The sequence below is a fragment of the Telmatherina bonti genome (genome assembly GCF_933228915.1).
Source record: "Telmatherina bonti genome assembly, chromosome: 10".
Taxonomy (NCBI): domain Eukaryota; kingdom Metazoa; phylum Chordata; class Actinopteri; order Atheriniformes; family Telmatherinidae; genus Telmatherina; species Telmatherina bonti.
The window spans coordinates 28,832,820-28,859,452 of record NC_136628.1 but is presented as its reverse complement, the minus strand read 5'-3'; the positions used below and the strand labels follow the sequence as shown (position 1 = coordinate 28,859,452).

The window sequence follows — 26,633 nt, the reverse complement described above, 5'->3', positions numbered from 1 at the left end:
TTTCTATACATAGTTTGTGACTAAGTTAGAAGTGCCAAAGTACAGCCTCTATAACTTATAAATATCTGTGAAACTATCACACAGACATACAGGAGACACAAGTCTTCTGACTGCTGCATACCTGCAGCGCTGCTGTGTTGAGGACAAACAGTTATGTTATCAGGTTTATCACCTGCTGAACGCTGACAGAGGAGGGATCGCCACATACAGACTCATAAGGTGAAAAAAAAAAACAAAATAACATTATAGTCATGCTCCTGACTGGAACAAACCTGGCCCAGATTGTTTCACTATGGCTTCTTGTGTGTGATTATGGTCCATCCAGAGTGGTTCCCACACCACAAATTATGCCTTGGAGTCAGATACAAATAGAAACAGAATCAGATACAAGCTGTCTTTAAAACTTGTGGAAGGGAAGTTATGTAAAAGCCGCCTTGTGCTTCACGTGTGCTTGCCCAATGCAAAGCTGACGTACACAGGATCCCTCGTGAGTACTAATTTCCTGTCCCTTCACTCTCTCCCACAGGGCAGAGTCAATCAGAGCCTGCTTTTAAGGTCTTCACTGATCGATCTGAGCTTCGCAGAATCTGACAGTTGAGGTGACAGAGCCTGTCTGGGCTCACATCTCATCTTCCCCTGAGAGTTTACCACAGGTCAGGCGTTCAGCTGCTCACAGAAGCTCTGCGTTCCTGGGGTATGGATGCAGCTGGTGAGTAAATACACCGCTTCACACATCAGTTCCTTCCTCAAAGGTTCAGAGGATCTTCTCCATGGTAATAAGACGGCCATTGCACGTGCGCACTTAGGTGATTTCCTTGTACTTTCCTTAAACTGCATCAACAATCGCGGTACAAACAGAGACTTTATCCATATGTTAAACACATGTTGATACCAGCTCACCAATATGTACAGATATGTACACACACCTGAGCCTCTAATTTAGGACGCACACACCTTGGTGCAGACACATGTTAGCCAATGTTACGCTGGTATGGTTACTAAAAATATAGATGAATGCAAATGCATGTCATCTATAATCAAATATCAATGTGTGATGAAGAGTCATCTACGTGTTTTATAACATCAGACATCAACGCCCAACATCATCTGATGATTACAAGCACTCATCATAGTGATTCATTTATTGATTACAGTAAAGAGGCAAAGAATGACATAAGGCTTTATGTCCAACTACAATCAGACATATTTATAATGCCCTCAGCTGCTATAAAACATCAAATTATCTTCACATTGCTTACAATAGCGCCCGGGTCCTGTTTCACTTTAATAAGGCTGCTGTTTGACCACAAGATCTGCCAACAAAAGGACTGTAATAACAACTGGCGCTGACCCTGAACAACGGGGCTGACCCTCCCATCAGCTTTGTCTCCATCACACCACAACTTTTCAGGCTCTGAGTTGGCAGCATGATATAAGAGCTTGTTTCCTGACTCCATCTCTGTGAAGCAAAGAGGATAGAAAGTGAACAGCTACGGTCAAAGCTGCCTTTTTCAAAGTGACCATTAATTATGTGGCCTGAAGAGCCCAAGCACAAATTATAACTCGCTGGCTCTCTCCTAAAAAGCTAATTAGTATTGAGTTATTATCTCTGACCTTAGAACTCAGCAGAGAAGAGAGGTACTGCAAAGTGCATGTGAATGTATTGTTAAAGCTAAAGCCCGCTAATCTTTATCAGAGCTGAAAACAAGCACGACGGAGAGACAAAAACAGAAAGCCAGAAACCTTCATGTGATGTATTTTTTGGCGATCACTTTGGTCCTAGAGCCATGCTGTCCTGGAGCTGCGAGCAGTGTGGCATATCAGTCAGTCTCTCTGGACATTAGGACTGTAATTAGTGGTTTCCACATGGGAAAGGGCCTTGTATCACTGAAGCAGCCTAACCTTTCAGACATATAAAGCTCAACACTTCCTCTCGCAGTAACCTTTTCTAACAGGCTGCCAACAGATTCAAGCAGGGGCTTGTTGTCACATGTACTGGTGCAGTGCACTCAACTGGGATGCACATACTGTAACTGCTGCACAAACACTGTCACACGTGCGTACAGTACACATCCATACGTCCCTGCAGTGGAAATCCCCCTGGAAGATGGTGGAATTCACCAAAAGTGGAAAGAAAAGGTCAAGAGGCAAAAAAACAAACAAAAAAAAAAAACAACAGCAGTTCTTAGAAATCTGTGTGGATTTCTCTGCATCAAATCCTTATGATTTATGAAATTCTTCCAAGTCTGAGTTCAAAATCTTTTGCTCAGTGTAACATCAAGGAAGTCTTATATTATAAAGCGGTCTTAAGCTCACCTGCTTGTTGTGATCGCCTTAGATATAACAACGCACACGTGTTGGGTCTCACATTGTGTAGCTTATACTCGCTCTATGTTTCCCTGGAAACATATGAACCATCTGAACTTAAGACATTTATGTTTTGTGGGGAAAAAAATGTCACAAATTCACTGGAAATGAACACATCAGAAATGTTTCATAGGGTTGACAACACACCCAAAAGCGTGTTGGCAAATCCAACTAACAGGCCAGGTACACGGCGTACATGGAGGAAAAGCACAAAGGATCACAGACCAAATCAAAACCATTGACTCCAGGAGGGAAGTGATTATGCTTCAGGCTGAAACACTCCTAGTAGCCAAATCTTCTTACTGCATTCCTTGTACTTGTTGCTTAGCGCTTTGTAAGAAGGAATAATAACTTCCATAGTTAAACCACAGCTGTCCTGAAGTGAACCAGCATTTCCAGTCACATTTGTTCACTATTCCACAAAAGTCTAAACTAAAAGCTGGAGTCTAAAAGTCTAAGTCAAATTTTTAAAAGAAATCACTTAGTTTTTATTAAATTGTACTTAATAAGGTATAAAGTGTTTGTTACCCAAACTCTGTTCAATTAAAGCAGGGTTAAAAACTTCAGACCAATGGACACAATTTAGTCTCATAATCACTTTCATCTGCACCACATTACATTGTGAATTACTAATTTAAACTGTTATCAGCATCTAGTAGCTGCTTTAAGGAACATTAAAACCAGCAACCTGCCATTAAAAGCCCACGTGAATTAAAAAACAAACTAAAACTACAAAAAAAAGAGAACTTTCTGCAGGAAAAACAAACTTCTTATCAGACAGGTCATCAGTTCTCTCTCTTTTGATCCCACATTTTCACCACAGAGGATCAGCGGTGTGTTTTCACCAGTACATACACCAATCTGACCATCAAGCACCCAACCTTGCATGAAGGAAGGGTGACTCAAAGTTCACTGAACGTACTGCTTAAGAAATAGGAACTATTGATTTAACAGCTCATTCAATAACTTAATTTGTCACTGCGAAACCTGAGTCTATTTTTAGAAAATATCATTACCTGTGGCTTTTCATACTTGCATTATGCTAAAAACATTACTTCAAAACAACTTATATATTATTGACTAGAATTAATCCTCTATAATAGTATTACTTATAATGCCTTTTTGTTCTTAAGACTCTGCAGTCGTCCTGCATGCATGTACACTTTTAAGCAACTGGTCCTTAATGGGCTTCTTAAACTGGATATTGGGGGAACAACTAATCTAGGTGATTGTCAGAACTTGGCTCCATGAACCAGGGAAACACACTTACAATATATACAGAGAATGAAATGCTTATACACCAGGAGGCTTAAACGAAACCCAGAAATATGCTATTATATACTAAAATCTCAGCTTTAAAAAAAAAAGAAAAAAAAAAGGAAGAAAAAAAAAAGATTTATGACCAGACTATTCAATAATGAGCTAATACGATATCCAGAATAGTTATAGTCAGGGAAGCAGCTAATTTCCCATAGTAATAATAAGTGCTGTAAGATGTTTTAAATGAAAGCCTGGAAATAAAAGGTTTGGAATGAAATGGTCAGATGTAGATGCAGACAGAAGCAGGGTGTGAAAGTATATGGAGCACGTCTTCTGTTTAAAGAGGTCTCCAGCCTGTGGCCCCTACCGGATAGCCTTCTGTTTTCTTCTGGCACCACTTCAGTAGAGCATTTCTCTTAGATCCACCATACTCCCGCGCCAGTGCGGCCAAGGGGTCCTTTCTTTCCACACTGTCACCAGGGAAACACAAACCGCGATCAGAGTGAGACAGTCGCAGTATCTGGAGTACAGTATGTGCAATGTTTATGTGCTAAACATTTAAATCTACATTTACATCTAATTTACATCTAAAACATTTACTATCTCCACACCCAATCAAACTTTGGTGCATATGGACACGGAGCAAAATTTATAAATGTGGTTGAAGAAGCCAAACCTTTTTTTTTTTTTTTAAATAGGAAATAATGGTGTAAAATGTTCTGTTTGCAGAGAAATCTTCCATTTTTTTTCTTACTACTTTGCAAATATCTAGAAAATTAACAAAGATAAACAAGACATTTTTTTTTCACCAGAAAAGATGCAGAGTTGCTGAGTTCTGCTCTAATAACTGGGTGTTTATATTAACTTAACTTGGCAGTGCAGAATGGGTTGCATGAGCCTTTTACATGCCTTTGATTCTCAGTTGCTCTTTTTTAAAAAAAAAATTATTCCCTGCTGAATTCCAGGATAATTCATGAAGGAGACTTGTGTTATCTTATTTTATGATGACAAGACTGAGATCTTTTGAACCACAACTTTGTAGTTGAGTTTATTTAACTAAGATCTCAGCGTTGGCTTGTTATCACTCTGGAGGGTGGCCAAGTCCGTTCCGTGTCCAGTCTGATTTTAGGAGTTGGAGGCAAATCTTTACCGCAGTCTGTTTTTAGCATCTCTTCACCTTCCTGGGTTTTTAGCTTGAATTGTTGAGGATAATTATCTGCATTGTTGTGGTGGGGAAAAAAAAAAAATTCAAACATTTATGTTAAAAGCTTGTCTGCAGGATCATTCAGAGAGTTTACTCCTTGGGGTTTTCGTTGGAGCCGGGGCCATGGGAAGACCATGAGACATGGTCGTTGCTCTGAGCATGGTAAACATTTTACACGTCACTGCAGCTCTGCTGTTCAATTCATTATTCCCATGTTTGAGGCATTGTAATGCTGTTACTGTGAGGTCCTATCCAATGAAAATATTCCAGCGGGGGGACTATTTGCATTTAACATCAATGCTATGGCGACTATATCACAACCCTGAAAGTACCAAACATGGGAACAGACTGGCGGTGATCTCTCTCTAGGGAAGCCTGTAATGCAGTTGCACACGTTTACATCAGTAGCATCATTGTTTGCGGCACTAATGACACTGTAAATACAGACAGCGAGGAGCAGAGAGCTGCGTCATCTCATGATACCAGGGGAAGAAAGCAGAGCTGGACAGGCAGGTTTTTAATATCAGCCATGTGTTGAAGTTGAGGGTGTTGTCCAGATTAGCTCCCTTTAACTAATTTTACTTCCTCACCATAAAAGCACATTAAGGCTAACTTTATCTACTTCAAATATAACCTGTTGCAACTGCAATGGAGCATTACAGCTTATCACTTGTGAGTGTGCACATGTAGCAGCGGTGTGAAACTGAAAACGTGTGTGTGTGTGTTAATATAAAAAAAAAAAAATCAGAGTGCTGAAAGCATGTTTGTTTATAATCTGTTTCTCTTTCCTTTCTGATAAGATAATACTCCACCTGCTTTACAAAAGCTACTTGTTACAGAGCAGTGGTGGTAATTAAATGTGTGCAGCTGCAAAGTCTCTCAGCTAAGACTTAATTATTCAACAATGAATATTAATGTGATGTACTGGTACTTTAAATCCCACTAATTTATGAGGAGAGATCACCAGTCAAATATGTTAACAGTACACCTCCTAAACTCACAATGAACTACAAAGACAGATGAGTTTTGAGCAGCCCACCTGAGCTTACTGTTGGCTCGATTGTAGCTGAAGGATGCGGTGCGGCGGCTGAGGGAAGCAGGGCTTTTGATTACAGACTCGAGAGAAGGGCTTTTCCTCATTAGGCTGTTAGCTTTCAGGTCTTCCCCAAAGATCGTAAGCTTATCTGTTGTAATCAAAGGATGGAAGAGACATAAGCAGACACAGGACAATGTGACAAAAAGGTCAAAAGACAGAGCATATCCTGGAAATGTTTGCTTCCATTCAGGAAATCCTATAAGCTCGAATAAAGAAAACTGAACATTTCTTCTAGTTTCTTTGGTTCTTCAGAACTGAAGCTGGGAGATTAAACAGTTTCAAGAACCAAGAGAAAGAAGTCTAGTTGCCTTTATTAAAGCTCTTAGGACTACATTGCACTGGAAGACCGAGGATCTCTACCAATCCATTCAGGAAAGACCATTTCTAACAGAATTCATTAGGGAGTTTCTTAAACAAGTCCCCAGTGAGCAGTCTTAGAGTATTTCAAGAGCTGTGCAACACATTCACAATATTTGCTTTTTAAAGGCAAAAATCATAAAACTCTAAGAAAACAAACAGAAGGCGGATGTTTGCATATCATTGTTCCTATTTATTCATCTTTCAGTGTAGATATCACCGCATACTACTTTGACCTTAAAAAAAATAATACGTGCCAGCTCATAAAACATGGATACACATGTAAATGTACACGGAGCCATGGTGGTGCAGGATCAAGGTCATTTGCAGCGTAAAGCCAGTATAGCTTATAGATGTTTATTAATTTAGCACTATGGGATCATAGTAAAAAAAACCAAAAAAAACTGGGTGTAACATACCATGTTGATGATGAGAGAATTCCCCATGGTTAATTCTTTTTTCCAGTGTCTTTGACAGTGGCTTTATGTAAGAGTGTCTCTAAGAGAAAACAAAGCAGAGGAAGGAAATCATCACTACTGCACTACTGCAAGACTCAGCTGTAACGGAAGACTTGACTCGTACCTGAATGGGGGAGACAGCAGCAGCGGGTGCAGTGCGTACAGGGATACCACTCAGCGGGCTCCTTTGTGAGGAAGGCATTTGAACTGTGTGGCCTAATCCATCTGCAAGATTCAGTAGCAGACTAACTGATTACTACTTTACGAGAAGCTGTACTACCATATCCAATACTAGTAAATCATCATGTAATCATCAAAAGCTGTGACTCCCGTGTACACATTGTGTAAAATGAATGTGTGCAAGCACTTGGACTGATAATATATTCCAGATGTGAATCACAGAGTCAGAGTTTTTGAACTGTAAAGCACATTTTACTTTTGAAAAGGCCTTAAATATGCTGAATTTAGCTGAGTGAAGGAGATGAGAACCTGCATCTCCACAGAGATGAAGCAGGTTAATCTCAGCATGCTTCATGTGCCACATATCTCCAAACCCCTGCGACCTGCCTGCCATCAGCTTAGATCTGACAGAAGCACAACCGCAAATGCCTAAACTGCAGAGAAATGGCAGATATTCATGCAGCTGTTCTGCTCTGCAGTGACTGTGCCGTAAAGAGATGTTTGTCATTGTGTGTGTGTTGATTTGCTCGGTGCTCACTTTGTCCGACAGTATCAAAGGACTTAATGAGGGATTTGACAGTCGCTTCGGGCTCTGAGTTGGCATCTCCGCTGGCGTCGGTGGTTGTGGTGGGGATCATGGAGATGCCGCACCAGTGACCGTTATCGGAGTCGGAAACTCTCCCCTCGTCACCTTGAGACCTGGCAGACACAATGAACAGGGTTGCTGTATCGACACAAAACAGTGTGCAGATGATAGTGGTGTTTGTGAAGGGGGGTGGAAATCTGCCACGCTAACATGTGACCCACTGTTTAGACTTTCAAACCTCATTTTGGAGCTTATCTTGTGAGACAACATGCTGATCAGATAGAATGCATGTTCCAAAACAAGCCGTTTGCTTAGTTTATTGACGAGGTCATGTGATATTAGCTTGGACTGAAGAACTTCCAATAACCGATGACCAATCAAAGACAGACTTAAATTTGGAACCAAAATCAGAGTGATCAAGTTATCAACATAACCAGCTGGTTGTTTTAAACTTTGGACTTCTAAGGGATTGGGGGGCTTTCCCCCCCCCCCCCCCCCCCCATCAATGAAAGAAATGAAAAATAATGAATGACAATTAAAAAAAAACCCCAAAACAAACAAAAAAAAAAAAATCCTTAACTCACCTCTGTGGAGCAGAATGACAAGAGACACACATATGCATTTTGGCTGGTGTCATTTCATTTATTCATTTGCCACATGATCAGCAGTCACTTTTGCATTCACTCACAGGTATAAAACCAGCCATGTCAGAATAAATTAAAAGAACTAATTCTCTAACAACAAGATTTATCACACATATTTTTAAGCGTATGCAAATATATATATATATATATATATATATATATATATATATATATATATATATATATATATATATATATATATATATATATAAAAACAAAATAAACAAACTTGGACATCAGTACCTTATTCTCTGGATGAATAATATGGCTTTTAAAGTTTGGAGGAAGAAAAACTGGTTACCTACAACCATAAAACAGCTTACTAGCACAGTATGCAACGTTCTGTAAGTGTTTGGCTCAAAGATAATTAAATCGTCCTTTCGCTATGTGACATCACTGAATTTGTGTTGGATGCACAAAACTAAAAAGAAATAAATCAGTGTTGAATTATAATTAGAAACTTGTTTAAAATGAATAATTTTCAGACCAGAGGTTCTGACAGGTCTGTGTGATTCAGTCAGTATTAATTTATGTAATTAAAACTGAACTTAGAAATAAACTCAGCAACCAATAGTTTTGATAAAAAAAGAAGTGACACAGTCTTCTTGGTCTATGACTTAAAAATGGGCCCTCACCATTTGGTTTATTTTAGTAAAAGGAGAACCTGAGATATGCTGTTTGTATTTGTAGCAGTATTTACCTCTTATACTCTTGATTTAAAAAAATATTATCAGATAATTACAAAAATAGATGAACAGAATCAGAGGGACTAACTCCTGCAGGTTGACAGATATTTAGGCAGTTCATAGTAAGTAAGTATTCGATAGTGCCATCTAATGGTTAAAACATGAAACTGCATTATATGTGGACAAGTTAAAGTCTTAATATGAAACAAAGCTTTGTGTTTTACATAAATGTCAAGTTTTAAGGTAAACAAACAAAGTGAGTGCATTCGCTCATACAGCAACAGGAAGATTATATATATATATATATATATACATATATATATATATATATACACATACATACATACATACATATACATACACATACATACACACACATATATATATATATATATATATATATATATATATATATATATATATATATATATATATATATATATATATATATATATATGTATACGTATATATATATATATATATATATATATATATATATATATGTTTAGATATATATATTTAACAGGGCTGGCACAAAACCAGAGCCACCTACATAATGAAAAATACAAACCGGGCTTTCAGTTCTGTGTTGCTTGTGCCTCAACCTGCAGATTTTCTGATGTTACAACTTCATGATTCTAACAGTTTTGCTAATAATTGTACATTTATCACTTTTTCTAGCACTTCTAACGCCTAATACTTAATGGAACTGTTCTTTCATTGTTTTTAACTATGTTCTGAAAGGCACAAAGCAGCTTCACACATTAAAAAAACAAGTCTTTCAAACATTTGGTGATTCGAACAACCAGAGAATTGCAGTACAAACACAAAGAATACATTCACTGAAAAACAAAAATTCAGTTTTGTGTTAAAAGAGAATCCAAATTTTCTAACATATGTAAGGAAATTTCAACAGAGTCGTGAGGCCTTTTTGTGTGCAAAGTGACAGTTTAACAAGTTTAGCACATCACATTCTGAAAAATAAAAACAAGTGCATCAATAACACTGTCTTCAGGTGATGCTGAGGTGAAGGTACTTCTCTAGTGCCCTTCCACTGCTGTCTTGGTATCAAAAGTAGTTCCGGTGTTCAACCTGCAAAGACAAGGACAGAAGCTGAGTTACAGATTACGGCTACATTAGAAAATCTAACTCAAACAAGAGACCTAATATTTGTACTTAATATTTTTATGTTTAAAGCCAGGCCTCTGGGAACTAAACTCTGCTCCATGCATACCTCATAGGATTAATAGTCAGTCATACTGTAATGTCAAGTTTCACCATATCACCCAGTGATGGAGACGCTGGTAATGTATCTGAATTAAATGACACAAAGCATGAGTTCAATGCAATCATGCCTGTGCAGCCCTTCCTTCTTTTGACTGAAAAAGTTGAAGGGTTATTCATCCAAAGAACAGCAGGTGGCACCAGATACATCTACTTGGACTACAAGTTTTAGGAGCCAGGAAAAGCAAACCAAAATGTATGATAGTCCTAAGGGTGTAGTCAGCCAGCATATGGGGAAAAAAACAGACAGAGTAAGACAGACTGAAGCAGCAGCATGAAGCCAAACACAGAAAGGCAGGTCAGTGAGCATCAGCAGCACACAGGGCAGGGAGAGGCAGGCTGACTGGGAACTCACCTGGACTTTACAAAGGGAGGCTTGTCAGAGGAACATCTTTGACATCACAGGGAGCTGATGGAGGTGGGGAGTAGACGCAGCATAACAGCTAAACTTGGGGAAAGCTGTCGATTTAGACATGGTCTAAGACCAGTATTGGAACTGAATACACAAGTACTGGTAGTCTGAAAAAAACCTAGATCTACTTTTGTACCAAATATCATTATTTCTTATTTTGTCAAACTGCTCCCATGAACTCTGTGAGCTGATAGATGAATTATTTAGAGACTTACTTGCTTAAAGATTATATATTCAGGCTGGCCACACAGATAACTATAGTGCCATGTAGCAAAGTCTGAGCAGACTTTGCAACCAAAGCATCTGACCTAAGGCAATAGTTTAATTGAACAAAACCACAAAAACAACTTTGGCATTTGTATGTTAAACACACTTTTTTTACTCTCACACAAATCATTGCAATGCTCATAAAAGTATGAAACACAATACTGCATGGCCACAGTCCAGCACTGTATGAAATCTTAAAACAGCATGACAGTTGTGTGGAATTTAAGGTCAAAGTGGCATCTGTGATTTGTGCAGATCTGGCACTAATTTACTTTCTCCTAAATACTATCATCTCAAAACAATTTGGGATATTTTACTGTGCTTTGTGCCTGAGAGTGTACATGTTGAAGAAGGAAACAGAGGGAAGCAGCTTAAAGGAATAGAATACACAGAGGGAAATACAGCAGAGGACTGCTGATTGACCAACAGAGTCTGCCAAATCCCAGAAAACATTTGAAAATCAACTTTGAAAATCACAGGATTTAATTTGGTGAAACGTCAAGAAATGAATGAAATTATATCTAAACTAAAAAAAAAAAAAAATTGCAATTTTTGGGACTTCTTCTGTAAGACTCTTGAAAGTTGCAAAACATGTCACTGATAGGAGATATGGCAAGACTCTGGCAGGTATCTCATATCCTTCTATGTTCAGAGCGAAAGGAACTGCAGCCTGATGCTTAACAGGGGCAGCTGGAGGAAGTGGGAGGGCGGGGGGGGGGGAGACAAAAAAGGGGACTAAAGAAGAGGAATCATGGCAGAGATGGTACCTTACTCCCTGCAGGGCCTCAAGGTCTGTGGAAAGCTTTGCATTACGGTCCTGCTCTTCCTGCAGCTGCCTCCTCAGTGCACGCAGCTCCTGCTGAGCTTCCACCTTGATGTCGTTGGCCACCACCACTGCTGTCTGGAGGTCTGCTTGAAAACGACGCCACTCCTCCTTTTCATCCTAAATTACATAAACACATGGGTTAAAACAGCTGAATGCACGTGAAATGAATGAAACAGATTAAGGAAACATTTACATTCTCACCTTTTTCATTGCAAAAACCAGTTAACCCATAAATGATTACTGCCCTGCTGTAACTGATATTTTACACCACATTTATAAATGTCACATTCTGTACTGAAATAGGCTTCATTGTGATGTAATCCTGATATTTGTATAGGAAAAGCATGAAATGATTCATCCATCCATTTGATTCTCATTATGAAGCAAATCCCACTGTGTTCATGTTCCATTATCATGGTTGGTTTAATCACAGCTGCAAGAACTATTTTCAGACACTAAACCTCAGCATAAACTGGATGGTTGAGACTACTTCTGAAGACTCCATGCTAGGTTGATTAAAAGGCATCACTTACAATAGGATTTCTCCTCAGGCTTTTATACTTGCATACAAAAGAAAGACTGAGATCCTGGATATTGGCCAAGAGTCTTAACTAACTGCAGCGCCTCCCCTTTGCTGCTGTTGCACTGAATGTCAAACTTACAGAGCTATATTTTTTCTGCTTGTTCATTCATTTGTATTCCACTTTAACATTTAGTGCGTGTCCTACAGTGCAGAGGGAGGCTCTCTTTTTTTTTTTTTCCCCCTTTCTTTCTTTAATGACTTACCACTTGTCTTTTTTCTCTCAATCATTCCAAAAAAGAAAAAAAAAAAAAAACAGCCCAAACAAACGTAAGTTATATATCACAAAGGGATGATAATAAAATTAATTTGCTAAACAGAAGTCAAAATAAAAAATAAAAAAAACAGGAAAAAAAATCCTCTTACTACAAAAGCCAGACAGGTGCTGTTTGATAAGCAGAAGGCAACAAACACTTGAAAAGACCTGAACACATCATTTTGACTCAGAGGTAAAATAACATGTAGTTACTTATGTACAATCTTTAAGACAAAAATATGAACAATTCAGATTATATAAGATGATTTTCTGTAAAGTCCCACCTTTTCAACAAGTAATTAAAAAGCGTTTTGTAACATTCTGGCCTCCATAAATCTGCAGTCAGGCTTAAAAGCAGCACTAAAGAGCAAAGCAGCAATCATCACCGGTCATCACTGTCTCACAATGACTATTTTTTTTTCTTTTACATATTAATTTTTTTTTCTTTGGTGTATGTTTTAGGCTGTAATTGTCCATTTTTAAGTTAGTATCACTCAATTTAAATTAACTAAGCAATACAGATGGAAATAGGCTCTTCAGACCAATAGTTAAATGTCACAAAATCCAGGATAATTTCATTTATGGCACTTGATAGAGGTGGAGGAAGTACTCACACAATGTACTTATGTAAAAGTATAAATAAACAGAAAAAAAACTCTAGGAAGTACCGCATTAACCCTTTTATTTAAGTGGATAGAAGCAAGCACTTGCTTTAAAATAATCTGCAAGTATAACTGCAAGTATATATGTAGGCGTATGATGCGTGTATGTACATAAATATATGTGCATATGCAGGTATTTGAGAGAGTATAAATATATAGATAGGTGTATGACCACCATCATGGAGCTGGAGCCTATCCTAGCAGTCTTTGGGTGAGAGGCGGGGTACACCCTGGACAGGTTGCCAGTCTGTAGCAGGGCTAGATAGCAACTTGTCACATAGAAATTACTATGAATATCTGTAGCAATAAGTAATCAGACTACTTGAGGAATGATATGAAGGGTGTAAATAAGAAGCACAAATCCCCTTGCCCTTAGTACTGGTTGTTAGAAGAAATACTGGTGAGCCCATTCAATAAGACAAACAATAAAACACACTATGATGGCAAAGTGAAACACAAACCCACTGTAGAATGTGGTGGAAAAGTAAAGATGTTTGCAGATATGTTTTCTGTAAATGCAGTGAAGTAAATGTATCAACAACTATATTGTCTAAATCTGCCGCTGGGACTTGATGACATTCATTCCCCAGAAAGCACACAAACAGAAGTGATGTTCATGAAAGAATACCATGGAGAAAAATCAGAGTTTGCCAAAACATGCAAAGCTGACAGTGTTGACAGTCCACCAGCATGTTCCATGATGCTATTTGAACAATGCTCAGTGGAAGGAAGACTGAAAGGTCATTTTGGCAAAGACACAAGGAAAAAGTGAGGCCCGGGACATCATCCTGATCTGAAAGTTACACCCCACCCAAAATCTTACTTTAGAATATTACTTGCTTATCAGAAATCTGTTTATATGTCATTTCTGTGATTTGTCTATTACACTGAGAACAAATAATGTGTCTTTCTGTAATATAAACTAATTCAGACACCCCAGAGATGTCTAAAAACAGACATATTTCCAACAGAAAAGCAAATGAACACACATTTAAGATTCACATTTTGACCAAAAATATTCATTATCACATTTATATCATTCGAATGGAATTTATTCCTGATTAATGTAGTTTATCTTCTAAACTATGCACTCAGTATACACTAATAAGTTGATATGTACATTAGAAGTAGTTTAACACAACATAGTAAATCCATGCAGCTCTTGGTTACTCTGATTGGAGCGTTGTAAGCATCATCGGTCTGCATACACAAGAGTTCTTACCTTCATTTGTCTATTCAAAGCTTTCAGTTGTCGGTCTGCCTCTGCTTTCTGCTCCTCAATCTTTTTGACAAGATCTGCAATGGCAAATATTAGGTCGTTGAGAGGTGCTTACCAAACTTGACGCTATATAAACTGCAGTGTGAGTTTTACAACATTAGGCAATTTATGGCCAAGAATCATTTTGGAGGCAACTGTGATAGTAACAGAGCCTTGCTCAAATATCATTCAACCAACCAACCATTTTAATTTGTCATGTTTCATAAAAGTATTTAGATTTTGAGCATATCCACACAGTATGTAAAATTTGTCAACTTTGATTAGAGCAAATCATAGGAAGATGTTTTACACTCTTTGGTTTTTTTGGAGTCTTTGCTCTTGTTTATTCTGTAATTTTTTGCTGAAGCCCAAAGAAAGTTAGTAAGTGAACATGCAGTCATCTGTACATACTTTCCATATCTAGAACAGCTTGGTTGGTGTGGCAGTTTACAGCCCTCTGCTGCTCCACCTGGTCCTCCAGCTCAAAGATAGTCTCCTTGAGCTCCTTCACCTGGTTTTCTGCCTGGATCCCAGCTTCTTCCAGGGAAGCTACGCGGTTACTTAGCTCCTGCTCTCTCTTCTCAGCTCGCTCCTGAACCTGCTGGCATTTGACCTCCTGCTGTGTACAAAAACATGCATCAGTTTAATGACATGTTACTAATATCAGTGAAATATATATAATAAGCACCGATTCATGTGGCAGTATCTTCTGGTTGTTAATGCTTTAAATAAACAGGCTTTTAGGCTGCTCTTGGTACTTTTGTGGGGGTGGATTTACAGCATATGCAGTGTGTTTCTCTGTATTAATGTCCAACATAACAGCTGAGCTCTTTTTTTCTCTCCACGGGTTAAAGAGAATGAAACAAAAAGCAAACTAAAAATCATTGTCTGTTGCAGCAGAAGTCTGACCACCGTGATGATTGCTGCTCAGAGAAATCCCACTGTGAGGCTGTGTGAGGACAATACTAAAACAAGTAAACGATATAGTTAATCACTTTCCAGCTGACATCATGGGGCTGTAATAGATTATAATGAGTGAAGAGTAGCCTCATTCTCACATCCATGTGGCAGAGGACAGAAGTATGACTCAGAAGTTCACACACTGGTGAACCACCCTCCTGCTGGCACATCAGTCACTACCCAACGACTAAGCTGATGGACACACCTCATTTTGAAGCAATAATTACCAACATGACCCAAGCTGCTGTCGCCTCCCTGCTGCTGTGGTGTTTATAGGGGAAGCCCGAAATAACGACTGAGAAACATGTGAAAATGATTTGAGCAAACATTAGTTCATGTTCTGAGGTGCGTTTCCACATCCTAATTAAATTCACTGAGCTAAGCTGTGACTGAGCTGACAGATATTAAAATGTCAAGGCACCCTCTGACAAATTTTCCCTTAATGAAGAACTGCACTGGTAATATGGTCATTTCTGGAAACATATCTGTAGCATTTTCACAGCAGCGTTTGAGAGCTGAATTTGCTTAGTTTACATGTTTTACATGAAATATGTACAAATTATTCCGTTTAGCATTAAAAATATGACTATTAATGATTTACTCAAAAGAAAATGTATTTAAATGTAGTGACTCAGTCGTAGTGAATGCAACCTGCAGTGTTGTCCAGTTATAAACAAACTATCCATTATCAGAACCTCTTCGTCTGATCAAGGGTAGTGAGGTAGGCTGAGCCTATCCCAGCAGTTTCCAGGCGAGAGGTGGGGTACACCCTGAACAGATCGTCAGTCCATCGCAGGGCCATAAACAAATGAAAACAAATATTTTCTTATAAAAGAAATATACAAAATACGATCCCCTGCATTGTTATCGAGCTGGTAAACTCTAACCTGTACTATTTTCTCTGTACTGCATATTCATAGTGTGCCTAATCAACAAACTCAACAAAGATGTAACAAGGATAGTGGTTTAATTGGATTGACAGGATTCCCCACATTTTTAGCAATAGAACTAAATGTTATCCTGACTGATTAAATTCTTTGTCATAGCTCCTGTGTGAGCTTCCTAACAAACCCACAAGCATCAAGGATCATAAAGCCAGAAGAGAGGCGTTGCTGTTATGTAAGTGATGTATGTGCAGGAATTAATCATATAAACTATTTGTGTGAACATGTGAACTTGCATCCCTCCTACCTTTGACAGTGCAGCTTGCACGTGCTCAGTCTCAGCTTGGGCCTCAAGCAGTTCCTGTCTCAGCTCTGTCAGCTTCACCTCCAGCTTGTCTCTCTCAGCGTGGGCTGTCTTCAACAAATTCTGCAACTCGGTGCTGTCACTGGCACTTTGCATGGCTTTCAGCTCACCCACCTTTTGTCTCTCAATGTCCACCTGTGCCTTCAGCCGACTGTTTTCCAGTCTGAGGGAGTCTGCTGTCGCCTTCTGTTCCTCTGCATCTTGCAATGCCTGAACTCTGCTTTCCATTTCCCTGTCCAGTTGGGCTTGTAACTTGTCCATCTCTTCCTTGAGACAGTGCACCTGACTCTGGGCCTCCTGGTGCTCCTCTTCTAAAGCCCTCAGGCTGCCTGTCAGCTGCTGCTGGATGTCCACCAGCTTCTCACGTTCAAAGCGAGAGCTCTCCACCAGCTCGGCATACCTCTGCTCCAGCTCTGCCAGCCGAGGACCTTGAGTACCCAACTCTTCCTCCTTCTGGGCATGAGCCTGGGCTTGCTCTTGAAGTCTAACCGCAAGGGTTTCATTCTTTTGAGCCATCACTTCTAGACGCTCTCGCTGCTGTTGAAGTGAGGTCTGCAGGAGGCGCTTTTCCTCAGCCAAACGCTCATTCTCAGCTGTTAGTTCCTGTACAACTTGCTGCTGGTCAGCCAGCTCCTGCACGGTCGCCTGCAGTTCCTCTGCCGTGCTGTGATGACTCTCCTCCATCTTGTGAATCTGTTCTGTTAGGCTCTGCACTGACACACCCTGAGCTCTCCCATTGTTTACTGCTCCTGCTAGAACCGCTTCTCCACTGACACAGCTACTCCCCGACTCTGAGCGTGATGGGATCTTCTCAAACTCAGAAGAGTCAGGTGATGATGACTCCTTGGCGATATCCGAGCTCGAGCTGGAGGAGACAGAGGTTTTGAGCGAGCTGGCAGCAGATGGTAGACTACCCCGCTGGTTATTTGAGGAGTCTGAGGGCAGACCGTTCACCGAAGGCTTGGAAGGCGAGCTTGTGTTTGTGCTAGAGAGGGGAGAAGACTCCAAGCAAAGCAGCTTTTCCTTCAGCAACTGGTTTTCCTCCCTCAGAGCCGCCAACTCTCTCTGAAATTTCCTATTCTTCTCCCGGAGCTCCAGCACTAAGGCCTCGGCCACCTGTACCTGCTCGCTGTCAGCTGCAGGCTCTTGGTGTGAAACAGAGGTGGGTAAAGAAGAAACAGTGGAGACTTTACCCTTATAGCGCTGTAACTCCATTCTGAGATTGCTGATCTCCAAGTCCTTAGCTTTGGCCTCAGCCAGGAGCTCTTTCACCTGACTCTCCAGAAGACTCTTTTCTTGGCCCTCTGCTTCTGTGCGTGTCTTGGTTGAACTACGTGTCTGTTTTGCCAAAGTAGAAAGGCTGGAGGTGCTGGCACTGGAAACCATTTTTTTTGTAGAAGAGCTCCTTAATTGATCTCTAAGAGAGATGCGGTCTCTTGATACAGCAGAAGAGATTTCTCTAGGCGCTGGGATTCCAGACTTCTTGGGTGCTTGTGCACCTACAACATAAAAACAAACATGTGGATTGAAAGAGGATTGGAACAAATACACAATTAGTGAGTATTTATTGTAGCCTATCTGCAGAGCAATGTGTGGATGTCTTCCTTTGTTTCATGTGACCTCTGCATAGATATTTCTGTAGACAGCTGCACGATCATAAATTCTCTTTAAAATAAAAATCTTTAAATACAGAAATAAAACACAGATGCTGGAAATAGTATTCAAGCATAACTAGGTGCTGTGTCAGATGTAGAGACATATGCAGGACCTGTCAAGTTTGAACACAGGTCCATTTATTCTCATGGGCCTGCATGTCCAAACGTTTGAATGGTCTTGTGCATAAGTTGCTGAAAATGCAAAATATGAGCAGCATTTTGCAACAAAACCAACACCTCCCCCCTCTTATTCAAAATGTGCTGGAAAAATACTGTAATTAAGAAAACAAAAAGCTAAAAATGTATGACTTTCTCGAGGAAGTGCACTCCAACTGCATGGCGAGAAGAGACGGTATGCAAGACGGATGCTGAATCAGCCGCCGTTAAGGTTCACCAAAGTGTGAAAATCTGCTAAACTTCATAGCACGGCTTTAAAAGGAAAAGAAGTTACATTAATTGCCTTTGGTTACTTAATTGGGATGTGTTTGTATAATGCAAGATGAACAAAGAAAATCAGCACACATCTGCACTGAACACCTGTATCTGTGGACATCGTGTAATGACACTAATTAAACTGACAGTGTGTTACATTCATACTTGTATTATTCAGCTCTATGGTCACTAGATCCCATTCACATATTGTTCTCTGTTTGGACAACAGCGCATCTGCCTGGTACTATCTGTCTGTGGCCATTCATGGCGGCTGCAGGGCTTAACTTTCCCATTTCAAAAGGCATCAATGTGGCCTGCTGGCACAAGCCCTTTCCAGACCTCTCTCAAACATGAAGAGTATTTACTGATGCCCGGCATGAGCTGGGTGCTGCCTGAAAACGCATTGTTTGTTTTCAGATCATCAGCAAACGGCAATGCAAACACAAGAGAACTGCTTGTTTCAAAGCATGACAAAGGTCCCTGTACACGTGGAGCATTCAAGCACAAAGGAGCTTAAGCAGTGCACAGACAAAGACAGTCCTGTTTCTCAAATGCATGCATCATCATCAAACCCACAGAGGAATGGCTAGACAGACAGCCTGTGTTGCGAGGTAGAGAGTGCATCACCCTGATGAACACTCAGTGAAAACACACACTAACACACACAACCTACAAACAAATGGCCCAGTTTGGAATGGATATCCTGTGGGTATGATGGGCACTTTGCACAGACTATCCCCTTATCGGGTAAGCCTGCAGCTGTGGCAGTAGCTTCCAACACTGGCACAATTTCTAGGGTATAAAGCTGTTTAAAATTCCTGCAGTGAGAAGCTGTCGTCAACAAAATGAAGGGCTCAAATAGGGAAGTTAAGTCAAATCAACTGCTTAAATCCAAAATCACATAAGCTTAAGATGAATTTTTTAAATAAAAAATCCGCTCTTGTTTTAATATATAATGAAAGAAAATCTGGAAGAACAACAGAGGAGGTCTGGGTTCTGTCAGTTCGGTATCTTCATCCCACTCAGGTGAATTTGCTGCTGGATGGGCCCGGACTCCACAGATCCAAAGAAGACCATTAAACATCCGCACACGCTTCAGTCTGTAATTCACAAGGGGAGAATCTATGACTGACAGAATGAGGACAGCATGTACTCCTAAATTATGCACCACCTCCTGAAAGATACTAACGCTAAATCAGCATGGTGTTATAAACGACTGTTTACAGTGGCACTATGCAAAGCAGAAGAAGAAACAAACACTTCACATCTCGCACCTTATTTATGCCGCATTTTATGATTTCTAATAAAGACCAATAAAATAAGTCCTCAATTCACATACTCCATTATGATTAGGATCAATCTATCCTGGTGAGAGTTGGGAGAGGTGGGACAGTATTTCTTTGCTGTTCATTTGTACTCATTTTTCTTCTCGGTTTTAGTGAATGAAGCCCAGATGAAATGCATGGACGCACTCATATTTAAATCTGCAACCTTTGTAACTATGACATCACCACAGCTGAATTAGTGCAGAGAGAAATGTCACCAGTCTAGATGCCAAGAGTCAATACACGCAAGATGGCAGAAGGGATATGTTTTGAAATCAATTGCAAAAACTCAAACATGGACATCACAGTCTTAAAACGTCTGAGTCCTTCTGGCAACAATTATTACAGATATGTATCCTGGTTTATTTTTAACTAATACTGACAAATATAAAGTCCAAAAATTATGTAATTCCAAGACTCGATCAGGTTACTTAGCTACAAGGATTTCATTCACAATTCAATGGATACAATAAGTATATAAGAAAATAATATGGATGATAAAATATACATAAGGATATATTAAAGCCAATTCACATTAGTTAAAAAATTATCCATGAAGAATATTAAATGTAAATGTGATATTTGCAGCTGGTAATAGTTTATCCATCTCTGTGATGCAGAAACAGAAATACCACCTCACCTCTTATTTTCAAGCTTCTCCAAATGTTAATTTAGTTTTTTACTTCCTTAAATGTCCGCAAGTTTAAGGCTGTTATGGACATCCATAATAACCTTAAACTTTGTCAAATATTAAATAACTGACAGCTGAGATTAGATGAACCTTTTCATGCATGAATTAATAAATACAGACATATATGCAATGATACCTTTTGTTTCTTAGTCATATTTAGAATTTATCATGCTTTCATTGAATGTATTCCATCCATCCATCCATCCATTTTCTAAACCGCTTAATCCAATTCAGGGTCGCGGGGAAGCTGGAGCCTATCCCAGCTGGCATTGGGCGACAGGCAGGGTACACCCTGGACAGCTCGCCAGTCCATCGCAGGGCTGAATGTATTCCATAAAATATTTATAAATTAATACATAATCAACATTATATTACGTTTATCTTCTATTAAATACAGCTGTATCATTTTCTTTTCCTATTATTGCAAAGGCAAACTTGCGTAACTACATTATGTTCAATCATATCACATATTAATTTATTTTCCAGTGATTGGAAACGTATTGGATGACTCACTAACATCCACAAAGTGATTTATTTACAAAAATACCATCATCGTTTATGAATATGCAAGGAAAAAAAGCTTGTAAATAGGTGTCCACTATATGGCCATTATACAAGAAAGGGTAAAACTAAACTACGAACAAAAAAGGACATATGGACAAAGAAAGTGCTAGATTAAAAGTATATGAAGAGGATTCAAAGAGAGTTTTTAATCCAGAGCTTTTCAAACTGGCACGGCCATGAAAAACACAATTAACTTCATACTGATCTTGTGGAGTTGCTCCATGGTCACTTGTAAAAGACTCCCAGGAGAAATATGGCAATCAATTGCATAAAATTACCTGCTTTTTTTTTCTTTTCCTTAATGCATTTATTTAATTAATCTAAATGTTGTGATTATTCATAAAGACATTTTTATGAAGGCCCAACTCATTTCAATAAATTAACAGGAGAGAAAAAAATATAAATAAGAAAACCACTACACCATCAATAAATCAACATTACAACAATCTGACTTATGTGAATATTTGTATATAATTCAGATCTTGTGGTTATAATCAGAGCATTTCTTCAGGTACAGTGAATCCAATAAACCTCATAAAACCACATTTCTACATGTTCTTTTTTCCCCATTTTCTGTAGATATGAAAACATTTCACATATTGGGGTGAAACTATCCAAGAGGCAGTTCACTCTTAGTTTGATCTTGATTTAGTGTTGTGTTCGATGTAGGCCAGCTCAGGTCCAGGACCCTTAATGGCTACTTATAAAAAGCACTAAATCTGTGAAAATGGGAGAAAAGTGAAGTTAAATGGCTCACAGAGGAGCACTCCTTCTTTAACTACGAATAAATCAATGTAGAGTCGGAGGAGACAAGTTCTTAGGAATACTACCACAAAAATACTGTGAACATCAGGTTTGAAGGAAGACAGAAGGATTTACCAATAAAACAAAGCATTGTCAAATAAAAGCTGTTCTCAACCTTTCCAAACCATGGCTTATATAATACATTTAAGAAGACTGTAAATAGCTGCAGATATAAGATTTATAATATAAAGTTCTCTACTGATAATGCTTAAACAGTAACTACAGAAACAGACTTGGTGCCTCTAAAGAGACTGAGCATGATGATTGTATTTCATTTAGCTAATTACTTGAGGCACGCAGCACACAGGCTAGATTCCTGTAATCCAAAGAGAATCGTTTATTTGATGAGAAGTCATCTCCTTGATCACAGTAATGCACTGTGCAGTCTTATTTCTTGTTAATGAAGATAAGCTTTCAAATCACAGCAGGAGCCGTGTGGCTGGACAGACTCCAGCACCAGCCGGATAACTGCAGCCAGCGTGCCAGCAAGCCAAAAGGTGACGGAGTGCATTGTGAGCAAAGAGCACAGAGACTTCAATTTACAGAGCCGGAGAGTAATGGGTGAAGAGGCATGATGAATTAATGACTACAGGTGGTCAAAAGTCACAAAGTCGGCATCTGAAATGAAGCACTGTTCTCGTCACCACAACAGGACAAGCTTAAAAGGGAATCTTTCCCTGTCACTCCTCTGTCTTCCTTTCTGAGTTCCAGGAAATGTGATGTGAATTTTCTTTCAGTCAGGTGGGAGGGAAAGGGAGAGACTGAAAACATAGTGTGTGTTTCTGTGCTTCCCGTTGTCAAAGTGACAGGGCATGAAACAGGCGCCAATCAGTCAGATACTGGGACTCACAGGCATTCCTTTCCTCTTACAGCGAGGAAGGGAAGATAGCAGAGCGGAGGCTCCATGACTGCAACTGCAACTGAGCCCAGCCAGTCAACTGTGTCAAAAAAGCTCTGATGTTCCACACACACAACTATTAAATGATCATTTTTAGAGGATGAAACTGCCCCTTACATGTAACTTTAAAAGTGAATTGCTGAATCACTTATTCAGAAAAAATAAATAAAACAATAACTTTGGAATAGAGGATAAAAACATGTCAGGCTACAATTCACAAAATCTAAATTCTCTTCTTCAAGTCCAAAGAAGGAAATCATATTCAAAGTAATAAGACAGAAGAAACAGAGCAAATGCTACCCAGGTCCATTTTGAACAAGGCCAATAGGATTTAATGGTGGAAAAGTAGAGTATACATTGTACAGTATTCAGCTGCATACACAAAACGTACTATATGATCATGTTGTCATAAACATAGTTCAGAGACTGAGTTCAAAGAAACATTTAAATGGCAGAAAGTTAGAAAAGGAAATCCCAACAAACCTTGGGCTTAATGTTTTAAGTGGCATTCACACAAATATAGTCCCAGCGAGTCTGTGGGATCGGGCTGGGATTTTCAATATGTTACACACCTTTGGTTTAGTTTGTTTTCAAACTGCACTTAACTTGTGCAGATCAAACCGCCTGGGCAACATCACATAGTTAGAATGACTGCTCGCTACAGGGTGATCCTCCCATGAAAACATAGTTTTGGAGGTAGAAATGACACATATTATATCATAAATATCATTCAGGTGGATATTTATTTAATGAAGGTGTATTTTGGAATAAAATTTAAAAAAAAAAAAATTAAAAATCCTTTGTTCTTTTTTTTCTTATTTTTGTGGACATGAGGTTTTTTTTTTTTTTTTTAAACTTATCAGGTGCCAAGATCGCCATTATTGTGAACCCCTGCAAGAGTATTTACAAACCTTGCACTTATCCCAAGGATAAGCACTAACATCTTGTGCAGCCAGTAAGATATTTTCTACTGCTGGTTCTGTGATTTAGGACTAGAGAACACAGCTGGAACCAGGGAGCCAAAAAGCGAGGTAGTCCTGTGGTTCAGTGCAACATTATGTAAGTTTAAAAAGTGTGTTGGCTTGCTGCCTTTTACTTTAAAAAAAAAAAAAAAAAAAAAAAAAAAAGTAAATGAAAATGACACCGGCTTTGAGCATACCAGAGTTTGCTTTTTTGGTCTGCGCCAGTGTGGTTAGAGTTTACAGCGCCAACGAATCATACAATCCCTTGAGGCAGATGATAGTCCATTTAAGGCGGACCAAACAGCCACAGTGTGAAAGTGCCCTTAGTTTAACTGGAATAAGAAATGTCTTTTGATGACTCATTTCCTAAAGATAGGATGCTGTTAAAATCCAAATATGGGAAAATGCAGTGATTTGTATATCATTTAAATCTTCTCTAAATCTAACTAAAGTACCAGAAAGACAACATATTGTGATGGTCCACCATCTTGGTGCTTTAGCAAACTGGAAAAATGAGGTGTGATCATTTCTGGATGTGCTGCACCTGCAGGGGTGGGAGTGGCCAAGCTAAAAAGAAAAGACCACGGTGGCATAATGGCATAAACCCAGGTGAAGAAACTACACTAACAACAGGGGGATGGTTCACTAAAGAGAAGCAGAATCTGGAATTCATCAACTATGGTACATGATACATTTATTATAAGATAAAGAATCCAAAGAAAAAGAAAAAGCAAAAGGGGAAAAAAAAAAAAAAAAAAAAAAAAAATCAATTATTACTGAAAGTCTGCAATCTTTGGACCATCAGGCAGCATTAAATTCATAACAGGCATGATTTTATTATGACTGCATGGGATCAAAAAATCCCTTTCAGTGAAGACATTTCTGTTCTACATCCATAAATGCAACTAAAAACTAAACTATGCAAAAAGAAAGGGAAAAAAAACCCCACACACCTGGAAAAGGACCCAGAACATTATCACCTACTCTGGCCTTGAGTTCAATAAAGATGGACTTAGATGAAGTGGATTTTCTGAGCAAAGTAAAAGAAACATTCTGGAGAAATTTACTGTGTTGATACCATAAAAACAAGACATTTTCACATTGCATGTTTTAGTAAAAAGGCAAAGCCAAACCATAATTTCCACATTCTTCCACAAGACTGATGGTAAGACAGTCCAGGTGTTTAACTGGCCTGCCTGCGGTCCCAACAAGTCACTCACAGGAGCCATTTGAAGCCAAAAACAACACAGATGAAGCCATGAAGTAATGAGGAGCTGAAATCAAGAAAGAATTTGAAAACATTTTGCTTTCCAATTCAAAATCCTTTACTATACAGTAAACACTCCACTTTTAACCTACGGCTGACACTTGGACAGCTGATCAGTCAAGTCATAAACTGGTAAAAGCAACTCGTTCACTATGTTTTTCAGTAACTCATAATAGTCAGGATTAAAGTTGACATACATGTTCGTGTCTCAACAGCAAGCAGCTCCTCACTGTGTTGTTTGAAACATCAGAAAAGAGCAGCATGAAGACTACTCACTGCTAGTGGAGCCTGTATTCTTTAAAGAAGGATTCTCTGGCACAGGTCATGAGCCAACAAACAAAGAGGGTTGACTACTTTATGCTACAAACAAAGGATTTAAAATCTTTTGCTAATGCCTCCTCCATCATTTCATATGTATAGGATCAGTATGACTGATGAGGAGCCCACATTTAAGCTTCTAATGATTCCAATAGTGGTTTTATACCTTTAGACAAATCTTAGGACTTACTAAGCATTTGTGATTGTGTTTTCTGGGGGCAACCACAAGAAGGAATAGATTAAAAAACATAATCTGTCGAAGGATTAACATTTTAACATCATTTTATAATCTCAGGCCACACTTGCATACAAAAGCTCTCTAACCACAATTCAGGACACAAACAACCTATGCATTCATTTTATGGACTGTCTACCTTTGGCTGCAACTTTTAAACATTGACATAAATTTCTGAATAACACAGTCCCACTTGGGAAGTGATGAGTTCTGCCATTGTCTTTAGAGCAGGAAAGACAAACATAGCAAAATCATTAGAGCATAGCAAGTTGTACTCTTAAAAAAAAAATAGATAAAAGTGCGGTTCTCCTCTGGACATGTCTGCATAACAAAACCAGTCTTGGATAAACATTCTGAATAAATCACATACACAAAATAAAGGTGAACCTCAGTCAGCTGCTGACAAACCACACCAGGACAGTACATGATCACAAACTTTGGTGCTCCATCATAAAATGAGAGTTTAATTTTAAGTATGAGGGCTATAAAGTATCAACTCCAATGTCCAGCCAATAGCCTTTATTAAACAAACAGAACATTTAGACAGCAAACCCTTCCCTCCGCAAACACAAAGCAATGTGAACAGGCTAGTGTGTTTGCCTGACCAACTGCTCAGTGACATGGAAAGTAGGACTTCCTCACTGTGCCCCAGCCATCAGACGCTATTCAAATTCCTGCTCTAAGTCTGTGTCTTCTATTAGGCTGTAGAGATCACACTTGCACTGGTGTCGTTTCTCGGTCAATCAAGCTATCAGCGACAGAGGGGGAAGTAGGTAAATCAGACTACTAAAATGCTTAGTTTGTGTTTGCATGTTGTAAAAATGTCAAAACAAAAGAAATTCCAGTGTTTGTGGGAACAACGAAAGCAGATGCAACTGTAGGTCTATGGGG

General features: G+C 39.1%; 1 protein-coding gene across 3 annotated transcripts in view; it reads right to left on the bottom strand.

Moving 5' to 3' along the window:
• Positions 1-26,633, bottom strand: part of specc1 (sperm antigen with calponin homology and coiled-coil domains 1) — a 61,879-nt gene that overhangs the window by 14,139 nt on the left and 21,107 nt on the right. For 2 of the 3 annotated variants that reach the window (XM_079247892.1, XM_079247894.1), the window contains 9 exons: positions 16,535-18,090; positions 14,795-15,002; positions 14,348-14,421; positions 11,569-11,744; positions 7,461-7,621; positions 6,867-6,967; positions 6,704-6,782; positions 5,871-6,015; positions 3,995-4,097 (listed from right to left, as the gene is read on the bottom strand). In XM_079247892.1, coding sequence (XP_079104018.1) covers positions 3,995-4,097; positions 5,871-6,015; positions 6,704-6,782; positions 6,867-6,967; positions 7,461-7,621; positions 11,569-11,744; positions 14,348-14,421; positions 14,795-15,002; positions 16,535-18,090 — 2,603 coding nt within the window. The remainder of the gene's footprint in view (positions 1-3,994; positions 4,098-5,870; positions 6,016-6,703; positions 6,783-6,866; positions 6,968-7,460; positions 7,622-11,568; positions 11,745-14,347; positions 14,422-14,794; positions 15,003-16,534; positions 18,091-26,633) is intronic. The other variant, XM_079247893.1, reaches the window with a different exon arrangement.